This window comes from Solanum verrucosum, unplaced genomic scaffold (assembly GCF_900185275.1).
Source record: "Solanum verrucosum unplaced genomic scaffold, falcon-dt-bn FXZP01000217.1, whole genome shotgun sequence".
Lineage (NCBI taxonomy): Eukaryota > Viridiplantae > Streptophyta > Magnoliopsida > Solanales > Solanaceae > Solanum > Solanum verrucosum.
The window spans coordinates 1,539,903-1,555,908 of NW_026020032.1; the positions used below are offsets into that span (position 1 = coordinate 1,539,903).

At 33.2% G+C, this 16,006-nt stretch overlaps 2 protein-coding genes across 3 annotated transcripts; one reads left to right on the forward strand and one right to left on the reverse strand.

Annotated features, from left to right (window-relative positions):
• Positions 1-2,789: 2,789 nt before the first annotated feature.
• LOC125821559 (putative glutamine amidotransferase GAT1_2.1) lies at positions 2,790-6,446 on the forward strand. The gene is made up of 4 exons (XM_049500978.1): positions 2,790-2,917; positions 3,345-4,519; positions 5,438-5,647; positions 6,160-6,446. Exons 1-4 carry the CDS (start codon positions 2,830-2,832, stop codon positions 6,400-6,402), a joined length of 1,716 nt encoding a protein of 571 aa, XP_049356935.1. The 5' UTR covers positions 2,790-2,829; the 3' UTR covers positions 6,403-6,446.
• Positions 6,447-7,838: 1,392 nt separating this feature from the next.
• LOC125821563 (uncharacterized) lies at positions 7,839-14,838 on the reverse strand. 2 transcript variants are annotated; one of them, XM_049500984.1, is made up of 6 exons: positions 14,003-14,838; positions 13,158-13,369; positions 9,735-10,029; positions 9,483-9,568; positions 9,305-9,396; positions 7,839-8,203 (listed from the first exon to the last, which is right to left on the reverse strand). In XM_049500984.1, the coding sequence occupies exons 1-6, from the start codon at positions 14,309-14,311 to the stop codon at positions 7,971-7,973; spliced, it is 1,227 nt and encodes a 408-aa protein (XP_049356941.1). In that variant the 5' UTR covers positions 14,312-14,838; the 3' UTR covers positions 7,839-7,970. The 2 variants fall into 2 exon arrangements, with proteins under 2 accessions (XP_049356941.1, XP_049356940.1); XM_049500983.1 differs by having other exon boundaries at positions 9,735-10,032; positions 14,003-14,756.
• Between the last annotated feature and the right edge of the window lie 1,168 nt (positions 14,839-16,006).

Consider the following 16,006-nt stretch of genomic DNA (forward strand, 5'->3'; position numbering starts at 1 on the left):
TAGTTTCGTTTGCTATGGAGGTTACCGTTTATATATTTCGCTTGCGAATATACAGATAAGATAAGTATATACAAATTCTATATTCATACATTTAGGAATTTTTCAAAACTCCGTTTGTGTATTTCGCTTGTCAATATACAAACAGAGTAATTTATTATGAATTTTTTATAAACCGTATACAAATAGTTAGGGTAAGCATATACAAAATTCTTGATTTATACAATCAAGAACCAAATTATACAAATTCTGAATTTATACAAATCAGTGAATTCAAGAATTTGGGAAACTACAACCACAAATTGTAATTTTCTCAAATTGTAGCTATAGTATTTAATATAGGCTAAATATTTGTTATTCTGCATAATTTTTCCTATATATTAACATGGATCCAAGCAAAGCCCAATCCTCTTATTGGGTTGTCTAGTTCATGGCCCTCTGTTTATATAACTGGCCCATAAACTTCACACAAATTGATCTTTTGAATTCACCTCAAGCTAAAATGGCAAATATGATTCACCAATCTTGGGAGGAGTTGGGTTATCTCTATTACTTGTATTTATTTTAATTTCAATATTTAGTTCTTGTACATAAAAATGAGATTAAGGGTATGTTCGGTATGATAGAAAATGTTTTCCTACGTACTGAACACACCTTAAGTGATGCTATTACACACTCTTTCCGGAAAGGTTGTTTTTAGAAAATCCTTCTTGCTTCGAGCTACTATTTCAACTATCATATAATCTCCCAACATGCTCATGAACCTAAAGTCATTGGAATCGCTAGCTTGATTATTGACCAATTCAAAAGCAAATTTTACTGAATTTAGCCGAGTCTGGGTGTTTCTAGGGATTTGAGTCATCTATGATTGAAAAGTGTTTTACTTCTCAAAGTGAGACCTTTTAGTGCTAATATATGAAGTTCAAAATGTATATCGAACCTTGAGTAGGGAAAAAAAAGTGTTCAATACAAGCTTGTGATTTAGGATGATTACAAATCGATTAAAAAAAAGATAACTTGTTAATTATTAAATCAATTCTTAATTAGGATCAAGATAATTAGTACTCTAGTGTATAACTCTATATATCATGATCTAATCCACATTAAATTTTATAACAGGAAGAATCTTATCTTGATGGACCTTTTGCTTTATTATTAGTTATAATATAATTTTATGACAAAACAAGAAAATAGAGAAAATTTAAAGTTATCTTAAATGTTCAAAATGTGATTATGCCAAATTAGAACATGGCTACATTCAAAGCACCAATTGGTTAACAGTAGAGATTACAAATAGCCGACTATTAAGAAATTAATATACTACTAGTTGTGTCTATTAATAGGTGGTTGTGAAATTTTTAATTTTGGTTGTACCTTATCTTAAGTTGAAAATTTATTGATATTAAAAGGAAACATACATTTACATTATAATCAATATTAATACATTGATAATTTCTTAAATTTATCATCAAATTTCATTTGGACGTTCAACTATAACTTGATTCAGTTGAAGTACATCTGAACATAGATAATGGAAACCGTAGGGAAATCCACAATCTCTGCCTCTGTTTTTTGGGTGAACACTTTGTGGTGAGCACTTTGTGATAACCTACTCATTATGCAATAACTCGCAAATCACACATGAGATGTAAATCGCATCAAACAAGCCTCATACGACCAACTCATAGCTAAGTAATTATAACGAGGCTGAATTCGATCCTAGGTCTCCCACATGGAGACCCACCTCCCAACCACTCAACCAAAATTTCGAAAGACAGATGAAAAGAAAAATAAAAATTTATTTGCATCCAATGAATACTTGACATATATTTTATATATATTTATCATTAATTCAAAATTAATCAATTATTCTCGTCTTTATTTGTAACTTTACCAAGATAAATTTATTTGACACCGATGCAAATAATTTTTTACACAAAAGTTATATAAAAATATCTATTTTCTAATCTCGAATAATCTTCATCTCATTTTATTGACTACTAGGTCACACCTAAAAAAAGTCGAAATGTAAAATTATAAATATTATCCAAAATAAAGCACCTCTAAAATCCAGGTGGCATATTCGTCAAGATGCGTTTTAAGCTTTAATACACTCATTAGCACGTCAGCAATATTATCAAGCCGTTTGACTTCTAATTTAATTTTTAGATAATGCTAAAAAAAAAGATTTACAATATTGCAATATAAATTAATAATAATTAATAATAAAATTCTTTAATCTTGAGAAAAAAACTAGAATTTTGAATTTTTAGATTTTACATTAACTAATATACATACAAATACAAAGTTTGAGTCAAAACTATTGAATTTCATGACATAGAGTTGCAGTATCATATTCACCTGAACCCTGTATTTTCGATTCGACTCATAATTCATGTATAAATAATCAAAATGGACCCATAAATTTAAAAATAGCTAAGAACCTCAAAATCGAACCTCCAAACCCTAAATTCCGACTTTTCTTATGACTAAACTCGTAAGCTGATCTGTAGCTCCGCCTTACCAAATACCAACCAATCAAACCCACTATATTTGTTTTATGTGGCCACTCGACTACGCCTATCCCTTAATTAATTTTATTTATTTATTTATTTGCATGATTTACCCCTATATATATCTTTCTAATATAACCATAAATTAGTAACACATACATAAACTTGGTTGTGATCACGACCTTATTCATAGTCTTAAATATTTCAAAAAGAATATTTTGAAAGATTTATATATATATATATATATAAAATAAAAAAAAAATTATCTCTATAAATTAAAATTGTTTTTCTTGGATTTTGAAGTATAGAGAAATTAAAGATGGCTCCAGATCTATCAATGATTCTTCCTAGGGTTCTAATCGTTTCTAGAAGAACTGTTCGTAAGAACAAATTTGTTGATTTTGTTGGTAAGTAGTCGATCGATTTCTCTTTTTATTTTAATTTTATATGTGAAATTAAATTTCGTTGTTAATTTCATGTTTTTTTTATTAGAGTTGTTCTTTTGATAACTAAAAAGTGTAGCATGACTGAATCTAATTGAGGTTCGTGTTAGTGGAGGAATTGGATTGGGGGATAAAAGAGGGATTTTTGTTGTAAGATGTTTTATGAATAAAAACATATTAATTATGACATCTTTGAAAAATTGTTACATTAATTGTTGTGATGGTTTATACTTTTCTAGTTTTTATTTTCTTTAAATTCTTGTTGATAATTGATAAGCAAAAAGATCTATCAAACATATATATGTGTAATGAATTGTGTGATCAACTTATCTGAATTGTCTAAAGGGCATATTTGAATTTACTTGATTATATGTTCAACGTCTGTATGCAGGTGAATATCACTTAGATCTTATCGTGAGTTATGGAGCAGCGCCTGTTATAGTACCGCGAGTTAGTGGTGTACACATGTTACTAGAAAGTTTTCAACCAATTCATGGAGTTCTTTTATGTGAAGGAGAAGACATTGATCCATCACTTTATGATAGTGATGAATTATCTGGATTATCACAAGAAGAGCTTGAAGAAATAAAAAAATTACATTCAAGTGACACAACAATTGATAAAGAAAAAGATTCAATTGAATTAGCACTTGCAAAACTATGTCTTGAGAGGAATATACCTTATTTGGGAATTTGTAGAGGTTCACAAGTCCTTAATGTTGCTTGTGGTGGCACCCTTTATCAAGATTTGGAGAAAGAATTGTCCAAGAATTATCAAACGCTATCTCGTTCAGACTCTCCAGAAATGTCATTGATGTTGCACCCGTGTCTTATTGGAGAATTAGACATGAACCCGTCGGGGTTATTGAAGTGCTTGAACACCATAGAGAAAGAATTGACCAAGAACTGCAAAAACCTATGTTGCTCAGACTCTTCAGAAATGTCAGATATGCAACCATCGACAATATTGAAGTCGTGTCCGAGTGATATAGAGAAAGAATTGTCCAAGGATTGCAAAAACCTATGTTGCTCAAACTCTTCAGAAATGTCAGACATGCAACCATCGACAATGTTGAAGTCATGTCAGAGTGTTATAGAGAAAGAATTGTCTAAAAGTTGTGAGAAGCTATGTTGCTCCGACTCTTTAGAAATGTTGTCACATCCATCAACATTGAAGAGTCAAAGTCAGAGTCAGAGTCCGAGCGACATAGGTAAAAAGTATGAAAAAGTTGTACATATGAACTATGAAAACTATGATGGACATAGACATGCGGTGAAAATAGTTGAAAATACACCATTACACAAATGGTTTAAAGAGTCATTAGAAGATGATGAAAAAATGGAGATTTGGGTTAATAGTTATCATCATCAAGGAGTTAAGAGATTAGCACAAAGATTTGTGCCAATGGCATTTGCTAATGATGGATTAATTGAAGGTTTTTATGATCCAGATGCATATAATCCTCAAGAAGGTAAATTTATTATGGGATTACAATTTCATCCTGAACGTATGCGTGGACAAGATAATGGTGATTTTGATTATCCAGGTTGTGCTATGGCTTACCAGGTACTTAATTAAACTCTCAACTTGTTAATTAATTTTATCGATATTCAGATGTCTTGAGTTTGAATCCTAGGAATGGTGACAATTCGTCGCAATCCAAGCTCATGTTATGTGTGTTTTTGGGCTCAATGATGGTGTAGTTTATACGTGTCATGCATGAGCTTGGGTGGTGACAAATCTGCGAGGTCTGTTGGCTCAAAGCAGATAATGCGTGTCATAAATTTCATGATAGATATATTGTCTTGCTTTTGAGTTCAATGATGGTGTAGTACTCTAAGGAATAAATTTGTGAGGTTTGGTGGACCAAAGCGTATATTAATATGTGTTATGAGCTTGCATCGTGATAGTTTCCACCCTTAGTAGGGATTACGAGTGTTGAATATGAATTAGTCAGGCCGATAGATATTGAATACCATATAATAATACAATAAAGAGTATAAAAAGATACTTTTTATAGTTTGATATTATTATTGGCCACTTGTCTATGAAATCATGTGATTGATCACCTATAAAGTGTTGGAAAATTTAATGAAAAGAAAGTAAGAAAATAATTTCAATTTTTTTTTTGTGTGTGTAATTTAGAGAAATGCACACTTTTTCAGAATACATACAAAAAGAAATGTGTCAAATCAACTTAACCACAATGATTAGTATTCAAAACCTAATATTTTGACTAATTCAAATTCATCTCATAAAAAAACAGTATAGGGGATTTTAGTGTTCTTTACCAGGAGGATTTCACTTTCAAGACTCGAACTTGTGACTCTTGATTTAACGTGGAAGAACATTTACCATTCCTCCTCATCCCTTAGCCAATGCTCTTAAATTACTTGATATCAGTATTGATATTATTTTTTATAGTTTATACTGACAGTACATAGAACTTAACGACGTTGTAAATGTATTTGATTGATTTTGTAGGAATTTGTTAAAGCAGTAATTGCATATGCAAAGAAGCTTAATGGTCCTGGAAATATACCAAGTAGAGGTATAAAATTCAACCATGAATTAGAGAGCAAAAGAAAAAGCATTGTTAAAAGTTTTTCAATTGCAAAAAATATGTATAGCAATGGACTTGGCAGAATTTCAGAAAAAGAATCTGAACTTGAACCTGGAGCTGAATTTCTTGAGGTACAATTTATTTTTATTTTTATATATATATATATATTTCAAAAAATTTCGGAGCAACAGTAAAGTTGTCTCCATGTAACATATAGGTCATGGGTTTAAATAGTCACTAATACTTGCATTAGCGTGGACTGTCTGCCTCATACCCGGGGTGCGACCCTTTCTCAAACCCTACTAATGTGCGGTTATACATAAACATGTTTTTCATGGTTGACCCTACTACATCATGAAAGTCCGTGTACATCATCTTACCCTCCCTAGACCTAGCCACTTGCAGGATTAGATTGGGTATATGTTGAATTCTATTGGTTTACGCTTTTAGTAGTTCAGTTAGTTGACTACCTGAACTTTCAACTTAGTTGGTGAGGGTTTGATTCTACGACCACTTTGTAACCTTTTCCTTCATTTCCCTTTCCAGTACCCAAAAAAATGAATACATATAGTAAAAGCGTTCATTTGGAAGAATTTGAACCTACTGACTCTAGATTCTGAACGGTTTTGCGTATAACATGTAGGCAAATACAGCATTGAGTGTACAACAAGAGAATAGGTTGAAGCAAATGGGAGCAACAGTGAGGAATGCATCAACATACATGAACAGATTGAAGATGAATGAAGAAAGAGAAAAAATGGCTAGGGCTATTCTTGCAAAAATGTCAATTGAACAACTCTCAGATATGGTTAGTTTTTATCATAAAATGGGACAACTTTGTTCTGAGGCTTTAGACAAAAAGTTCAATGACATGGAATTACCTTGAACTAAAAAGCAGCTCGGTGCACTAAGCTCATGTTATACGTGAGGTTGAGGGAAAGATCGAACCAGAAGGGACTATTGAACTATACATATCTTTTCCATTGTAAAATTGTGTTTTTTGTTCTATAAAATCTCTCTTCATATTAATGATATTAAATCAAGTTTTTTGTTTCTTTTTGTTGGTTGCTAATCAAGTGTTTATGAATTAATTGATGGTCACAAAAGCGTTACTTACACATGGATTTTTCATCTAACAACTACAACTACGTCTCAGTTTCAAACAAATTAGGATAGCTTTCATCGACAATCTTTTTTTTTATTATTATGCTGAGAATTATTCGAAGTCTAACGTGACAATTGACAAAAAACCACATAATAAATTGACTTATTTTACGTTGATTGCCTACGAGCTATATGAGCAAGATCACAAAGACAAAGAACTACTTGAATTGCTACTAAGTAGCAAGTAAAGCATATTATCTTTCCTTATGTGACGCATCAACCTCACACCTATGTTGCTCAGACTCTTCAAAATTTTCCGCCAAGTGCATGTGTCAGATCTTAGCAAATTAGTGCATTTTTGGAGGATTTGAGACGAGTGTGACAACATTATTAAAAAGTTCAAACATAGCCTCACAACGATAAGAAGGCCGCCACTATATTTCAGTCTCTTCATTCACACTGTAACACCAATGGATGACTAATCCTGTAGATATAACAACAACAACAACATACCCAGCGCAATCCACAAGGAGATTCTAGGAAGGGTAGATTGTACGCAGACCTTACCCCTACCTTTGTGGCGGTAGAAATGTGGTTTCCGATAGACTGATACTGGAATAAAGGCGCCACGAAATGTTAACCAGCAGTCAAGCACCAAGAACACACACCAATAAGTCAATAACTCAGTTTTATCACCAAGAACAGATCAGAAAGAAAAAATATAAATGCTGAACTGCCCAGAAAAACAACAAAATAAAAGGCACGAGACAGAATTATACCTAAATAGTCTATTATTACTAAATAAAGTCAAATAAAAAGTAATGTACATGACATGGGGAAGCTACATTTCACCACCATATATAGTAGCTCTATCAAAATATGCTAGAATGCTAGTATAAATAACACACCAACAAATTCAAGGCAGTAAAAACAGCCAGCTCTCTCTACTATAAACCGAAAATGAGGAGCATTATGGTGCCATCTTACTATTATACTTTCAGTCCTTCGATCACCTGCATAAGCATTGTTACTCATCAGCTCATCTGTTACCGATCTTTTATTTGTAACTTCCCTTGAACTTCTGTTATGTTACTAACTTTCCACTCCTTTCCCATCAATATTCAGACCTTGCCTGAGGGCTGGCTTTCCATTTACGGTTTCTTTTTCTTCTTTTCTTTTTTTTTTCTTTTTTTTTTTTAATTTTATTTTGCCTCGTAGTATAGATAACAGCATCGTAACTAAAGGTTAGAGCGAATCCTTAAGTCTTAACCCATTTTTCCTTGGAAAATCAACAGCTGTATCAACCACAGAGTGGTTCTCTAACCACAAACAGAGGAGAGTATCTCATTTTCACCTCTGGCAGAAGAAACTGAAATCAGGGTGATTGACCTGAAGAAGCGTTAGCCGGTTATCAGCAGCTTGTAAGAGCGAGCTCATTAACTGTCTTCCAGGTCCGCCATTTGGAGTCCAAAGTGACGCTTTAAACTTGTATGAAGCAAGGCCAAAAGCAGGTAGTGGAATCTTAGGGGCAGCATCCATATCAGTTGGACATGCAACAAACGCGGTATGACCACTTTGATTTCCTGCAGAAAGTTCATGTAAAATTTCAAAAACACATTTGCAACAGAACAATTTAGTTAAATGCTACAAGCAACCCACTCTAGGCTACTGTAATACACACTCTTAACACATACTTCACCAGATTTGTTCACCGGGACATACATGAATAACAAAACCAAAACTCAAGGAGAGGTTGGCTTCCAAGTTCCAACATGCTAGCAAAGAGCTAATGAACTTAGGGTGGACATCTTTTTCGCAACAAACTCTTTTTTACCAGATTAATGCCCCATTTATAGCCAGGAGAACATGCTAAACTCGCCAGAAGACAACATTGCAATTTTGGAGGATATCAGATTTAAGGCTTCATAAGTCATTCAAACCAAACAACACTGCATGACACAAACTAAGTCTTGTGCTAACTTCGCTACTGATGATACCAAACTCCAAAGCTCTGCCATTCTATTCCATTAAGATTATATCTTTCAAGAAAAATAACAAAGTGAAAAGAATAAGTTAGCTTCTTATTCCTATTAAGGACTGAGACAAGCCTTGGGACTCGGTTCAAGTGGCAAAGGTTGAGGGTCTTGTGTTAGGCCAGAAGTTCAAGCCCTGCACCATGCAAACTATGCCTGGTATTTAAGTGGAGAAGGGTAGAGGAGAAGGCCTATTATCCCGAGTTTCAAAGGCTGTGATTGGTCCTAACAGTTAGCCAGGCGGATTTTCTGTCAAAAAAAGAAGAAGAGGAAACCTCGCTACACAACTTCCACAGAGGTTATATTTATGTCTCTTATAGAACTATTTTGGAGCCTTCTTATAAATCCGTATTCCCATGTGAGATGAGTTAAATATATTGATTGCAATGAATCTATGAAATTGATGCAGTCAAAAATTCTTCGTTTGACAGCATTAATTCTCTTCTTCTTTTTTTTCTCGAATAGATTAAGGAAATATATGAATACCAACATACTAGTACAGATGAACATACATATGCAAATATCAAAAAACACTACATCACATTATGAAAAGAATAAACATGGAAAATTGCGAAAGGGAACAGAAGAAGCCACAGTTGTAATATTCACCGAAAAAAACAAAAGCAATTTAGGGTGGAAAATGCCAAATACCTGGCATGGGTGTATGAAGAGAATGAAATGTCAGAAAACAAGCATCCAGAGCTTTTAAAGTAGGTCCCGTAGGTATCCGGTAAATTGGATACCTGCAAAACAGACATCAGCACATTAAAATTCAGGGGAAAAACAAGTATACATCCTGATATGAAATGGGAAAGAAAAGCAAAAATACCAGGCCACAGAAATCCAACTGTAATGAAGGAGATCACAACTTCTCATTGTTTTTAATTCGGGGAAACGTTGGGCAAGATCAGATATCTACAGAACACGAAACATAATGAGGATATGAGATAAAACAAAAAGACAAGAAGAGTAACTTATCCATTACTCCCTATCAATGAAATAAACAAAAAATGACTATACTTTGAGGGAGAAGGGAGGAAAAGACCAACAATCTTACTTATCAAACAAAAAAAAGACCAACCTTGTCTGCCAAAGGTTCACGACCATAAGGCTGATCGTGTGCAAAATACTCAAACAGCAAGGCACCTTGAGAAGACCCAGATTCACCCTCATCGCTTGAAAATCCTTCTTGGAAGGTAGCATTACTGTCTCTTAATGATAATCCATCGATACTAAGAGAGCTTTCACTTGCTTGGCTATGATACATCCGTTGCTCCCTTGAATAATTCAAGCAACGTCTCTCGTGTTCAGAGTCACTACTTCCATCACTACTAGAATCCCGAAAATAGTCACTATCACTCTCCTCACCTGGTCGCCTACTATGCAAGAGAAAATGTCAATTCAATATCATATGTTTCTTAAAACTTCTCAATCAAAATCTAAACAACATCAATTCAAGGTTTCAGACCCTTTCAGAAAACAGTAGGTGAGTAGTAGTATAGGACAATCTTTGAGACAGAATCATGTGCATTTACAACATAAGCACACGCATGAAACATGAGATCTAGCTATATGCCACATGACCATCCATATACTAGCTAAAGAAGTGCATTGAGATCAACAATATCAGGAAAGCACAGGATGATATCAACGATGCATCAGAAAGAAAGATGAATGTAGAAGAGAGGATGGAAAATAGCAATTCCATAGCATTTGACCAAATATTCTGCTACTATTTTCGAAAGCAGAAAAGGCACATCGAGAATAGGGAAAGGCAGACTCAAGAAGAGGGAGAGGGAGAGTAAAGCAAAGTGCAAATGAGAAGCCTGGTTCAGTGCTTACCATTAAAAATAGATGGAAAGAATATATAGCATGTTTTTTTATTGGTAAAACAAAATACTCCCTCCGTTTCATAAAGAATGACCTGGTTTGACTTGGCACGGAGTTTAAGTAAATAAAGAAGACTTTTGAATCTTGTGGTCCTAAATTAAAGTTATGTCAAATGTACAAAATTGCCCTTAATCTTGTGGTCTTAAACATGCCACGTGGAAAGCAAAAAGTAAAATGTTACCAAAAAAGGATAGAGGTCATTCTTTTTGAAACTGACTAAAAAGGAAAGGAGGTCATTCTTTGTGAAACGGAGGGAGTAGCATTTATCATTCTTAGGGGTAGTTTGGTACAAGGGATAATAATCCCTGGATAAAGTGCATAATGATTTTATATTGCGTTTGGTTAGGGCCTTAGGGGTATTAATTTAGTCCCGGGATTATTTATCCCACCATGTATACTACAATGATGGGGTTATCCATATATATGGTGGAATAACTTATCCCATGGGATACCCCAATCATGGAATAACTTTGTTTATCCCATCCTACATACCAAACAACCCCTTCGTACTCGGTTTTTTGGGTCTTCCTGGTAAGATGGAAGTGTTAAGCTCACTAGAGGACCAAGTCGAACAACAAGTATAAGCTAACATCAAGATAATCAGAATAGCATGCAATTCAATCATTATAAATAATATGTATGTACATATTTTTAAAATCCTATATATATTGAATGTATGTATAAAAAATGGATATTTTAAAAAATGTAGCACTAGAGGACAGAGGTTCTCTTATCAGCTAGCGGGGAAGAGGCGACAGAAAAGCAAAACATTTACTCCCTAAATAAGGAAATTAGTTGAACATTTACTAATATGTTTGAGAGCTCATCAAAGAAGATCCTCAAAACAGTTAACAACCTCAAGTTTTGATTCATGTATTTTAATGGCTAGTACCGGCATGTCAAGCCTGGTTTACCTATAAAAAGATCTATACCATGCATTCGGTTCAAGGAAGGACCAAAACTATTGTTCTCTACCAAACCTAAAATGCACAGCACAGCTAATGAAAACGACTTCTTTACCTCATATTATGGAACCCCAAAACATCATTAATGTAAGCACAAAATTTTCTTAAAATATATATGATTCTGCTAAACATAAGAGCACGAACAAAATTTGTAATTTATCAGAACAAACTAAATAAAGAAAACAAAAAGTTGACTGGAGTCGCACTCGTAAAGTCAAGTCATACAAGGAGCAAATGGTGTTTCAAAACTCATAACACCGGGTAATTAATTTAGATAACGTAGTGTAGCAAATTGCACTAGTATCATGTAACAGAGGATGACTGTAAAAATTTGAATTCACTAAAGGCATTGGAGGCAACTGTGTTTATAGAGACGAACTCCAAATTTACTCTAGAACTCTCCACCTTTTCCACTATTACCCTATGAAGAAATCCAATCCTACAATCAAATTATCCAACTTGGTGGGCATCATATTCCCAAAGGTAAATTAAAGAACTTATTGACTGACCGAAAATAAAGTGATAAACTATTTATTTATTTAACTTACTGGGAAAAATTATTTCTCTTCATATAGTAAGCATGAGATAGCATTCCCCTGAACAAGAAAAAGAACAACAGCCAGTTTCTGTATCCGCATCAGGCCCACACTTTCAGTTCCATCTATATAAACTATGGTGACAACTGGACATGTTTTTGGACTCCTCAGATAGTGAGATGCAATAGGTTTTGCATCTATCCGCAAAGACTAAGTGAGAAAGTACCCATTAGGTTTAAGAGCTGCCCAAGCAAAGGCTATGAAAGATCTTACAGAAGCAGCAGCCTACTGGTCGACAAAGAAATGCACAATCATGGTAAGAGGCCATCTAAAAAGACGACTGAGGTACTTGGTTAAAGAGCCACGCCTCGGAATCAGATACCGATTTGGATTCTTTGCAACCCACACATTCACCCAAAAGCTCATTCCAGATACAGTAAGTTAATGACATTATAAAAGCGGAATGAAGCAGGTAGACAATTTCTAGCCTCTATCTGTATGTCTTGAGAACTTTTTGCTTTCCACTTCTTTATTGAAAAGATGCTGATAGAACTATCTTCTCTTATCAATATTATGTAGAATTTTTCCACCAAAAACCAAAAACCTATGTTGCTCGAACTCTCCAAAAATGATGCCCCACCCGAGTTGGATCCTTCAAAAATGCACTACTTTTGAAGGATCCGACACACACACCATCAACATATTTGAAGAGTCCGAGCAACATTGCCAAAAACATTATGCAGTACCGACAAAGAGGAATTGGAAATGCGCACAAAGAAAATATCATGCAAAAACTTTCTCCTTGCTGAGTATCTGATAATGTACACCAAGATTATTATACACAATTTTGAATTAATGCCGCAACTATTCTGTATCCGCACTTTATGTCAAAGCAGATGATCATTACTTACAAAACCTAAATATACCCAATAATAATTGTGGAGCTGAAATAAGCATCAAGGAGCATACAGAAAACAATAGATAAAACAAAAACAAGCACCTTCAGTGTGTGGTATTGAGACTATCAATTCAAAGGCCAGAAAAATTGGCTGTGCCATGAGCAACAAAAAACTAATTTTAAACATGGAAGGAAAAAAACAAGCAAATATATACCTTGTTTTGACTGAAGCCTTTGAAGAGTCACCGTACAACTGAATACCTGACAAATAGGGTACATAGTACTGAACTGCACTATCACCTTCATCCAAAACCAATGGAACTCCAGCTCCATATGCACTCCACTCTTTAAAAGACTCCCATAAGTCGCCAAGTACATAGTAAGGCAGAAACTCCACATCACACGTCCTCCAATCCCTAATAGTTGTCTGTTACAAACACAACCATTTTTCACTCAAAACTTGTAATATTAACAACAAACAACAGCTAATTTTCTTTAACACTTAAATTTCCAACCACAGCCAATAGACTACAGTAAAATTATCAATCATACCCAGCAAAAGATTAAATTTTTATATCAATAAAACCATTTTCCAATCAAAACATATAATCTTAACAATGAATGGCAGTTAAACTTTCATTCCAACCAAACTCCAGCAAGCTTTAAACCAATACAACCATTTTCAATCAAAACCTATAATCTTTACAACAAAGAACAACAATATACCAAGTGTAATCCAGCAAGTGCGGGCCAGGGATGGGTAGAGTGTTCCCAGACCTTACCTCTACCTCGTAGAGCTAGAGAGGTGATTTCCGATAGACCCTCAGCCTAAATAAAGCATGACAGACAGTTTGAAAAAGGAGATATAGATATGACAGCAATAACAACAACGAAACAATACGAAATAAAAGTATTATACTTTTTGTACTAATCCAATCAATAGAACTCTTGAATAACTCATCGCTAATATAAACTCAAGTATTTTCAATCAAAACCCATAAAAAGAGTTTAAAAATCTAATTAAACAGCTAAATAACACAAAGCCATAATTTTTTTAAACCTTAGATAGATATTGAGCAGGAACTGAAGGAGTAACAGATTTCAAAAACCGCTCTAGATTACAAAGCGGCAAAACTTCCGATGTCGGCACGGCAGCAGCGACCGGTAACTCCTTCTTCGATTCATCGACGGCAGCCACCTTCATTTTCGTCTTCGCCGGAAAATTACTAACAGCAACATCACTCTTAGCTCTCCGTAAATTATCCTCACCATTAAAACTCCGATTAACATTCCGACGAGCCTTCGCAGCACTATAAAACCGATCTTCACCGTTAAAACTCCGATTGAACTGTAATCCACTACCCATCATCTCTTTATATGAAAAACCCCAAAAATCTCTATCTATATCCAAAAAAAAAATCCTTTTTTTCCTCTATATATATCGATAAATTGCAATTTATATATCGATTATCTCAGAAATTCTTCAAGAAAACGAAAAGGGGTTGATTAGGCTAATTGATTCTCGTAGAAATGAATCAAACGAGGAAAAATTAGCCACAACAAAAAAATTAATTAATTTGTTTTGGTAAAAGTTCGATGAATTGAGAATTTATATAAACCCTAGCAAATATTGACTCAGATCAAAATATTACTAACAAATATATTAATCAAAGAGCATGTGGATTTGTATAAAAAGAGAATTTTGTTTTGGATTCAAATAGAAAAATTGCAGTTGAAAATGGAGGAGAGAGAGAGAAAAGCAGAGTGACAGAATAAAATTGTATGGGCAGGGGAAAGTGGGAAGAAGAAAACAATGTTATTTGAAAAAAAAAAATAGTTTCATCTTTTCATTTTGTTAAAATCTTGTTCGGAGCGATATCTTCGAATGGGCCCTGTAAATTGCAATGCGTAATTTAGATATGATCGAAGCTTCAATGCAGGCTTCGAACATGGGATAAGAAACCAAAAAAATAATTATTTTGTTGTTCTATTTTTTTTATTCAGTGTTTGTTATGTATATTTTTTTCATTGAATGTTTTAACATATGTGTTATGATTCGTATAAATTTGAATTTACGTTAAAATGTTGTATATGTAATGAGGATAAAATTATTTTTGTATTGTGGAGTGTATAGGTTTGAATTCACGTTAAAAAGTTATATATTAAGGACTAATTGTGTTTTTATTATCTTATAAGATTATATATGTATTTGTGGATAGTATGAATTTGAATTCATGTTCAAAAGTTAAGTAGTCAAGATAAAATGCTCTCTAACAAAAATGAATGTTATGTAGTTAGGATTCGAACTCAAATTTTACTTTAACTACAATAGTACTTGTTGATACTTTTTATTTATTTTGTTTATTATTTGTTTCATATATTACATATAGCATAAATTTGAATTCATGTCAAAAGTTTCTCTTATTCCGTATGCGATATTTATATTATAGATTGTATCAATTTGAATTCACGTTAAAAAAAATTGTACATTGAAGATAAAATGCTTTCTAACAAAAAGGAATGTTACTTATTTAAAATTTGAACTCGAAATTTGACTTAGCCACCATACTTGTTGATATTTTTTATTTTGTTTGTTTGTTATTTTTACAGTTTATTTGAAGTAAAGCTATGATTTGAAAAGAAAATGAACTTATTAAATTGTGGTCCATATAATATTTCCTCTTTGAAAATAAAGTCTCATTATATGTTTGGAGATTGGAATATACTTGTGATGGAGAGATATTCTAATATGTTCATCTCATTAAAGTTTAATTATTTATCATAAATATTTTAATAAATCATAGTAGTAATTAGAATAAAATTTCTCCATCATTATGAACTATAGTAATATCAGTCTTATTTTTCTTGCATCTATTTTCATGTAAGAATTGATATATAGTTTAATATAAAGATTAATGTTTTAAAACTATTTCTTCACTCTCATTTTCATTTATTAGTTTTTGGTAAATTCTTAAAATTGTGTTAATAATTTTCCAAATACTTACCAACAAAATCATGGACCAAATTGGAAATAATAGAAGTCTACCAAATCTAGTGAAAAGAT

Bases quoted from the DNA above. Each gene is read 5' to 3' on its own strand.
- LOC125821563 (XM_049500983.1), bottom strand. From the start codon at position 14,311: ATGATGGGTAGTGGATTACAGTTCAATCGGAGTTTTAACGGTGAAGAT. The intron at 9,569-9,734 runs GTTGGTCTTTTT...CGTGTTCTGTAG, and splicing joins GTGAACCTTTGGCAGACAAG to ATATCTGATCTTGCCCAACG. The intron at 9,397-9,482 runs GTATTTTTGCTT...TCTGTTTTGCAG, and splicing joins AGTTGGATTTCTGTGGCCTG to GTATCCAATTTACCGGATAC.
- LOC125821559 (XM_049500978.1), top strand. From the start codon at position 2,830: ATGGCTCCAGATCTATCAATGATTCTTCCTAGGGTTCTAATCGTTTCT. The intron at 2,918-3,344 runs GTAAGTAGTCGA...GTCTGTATGCAG, and splicing joins CAAATTTGTTGATTTTGTTG to GTGAATATCACTTAGATCTT. The intron at 4,520-5,437 runs GTACTTAATTAA...TTGATTTTGTAG, and splicing joins GTTGTGCTATGGCTTACCAG to GAATTTGTTAAAGCAGTAAT.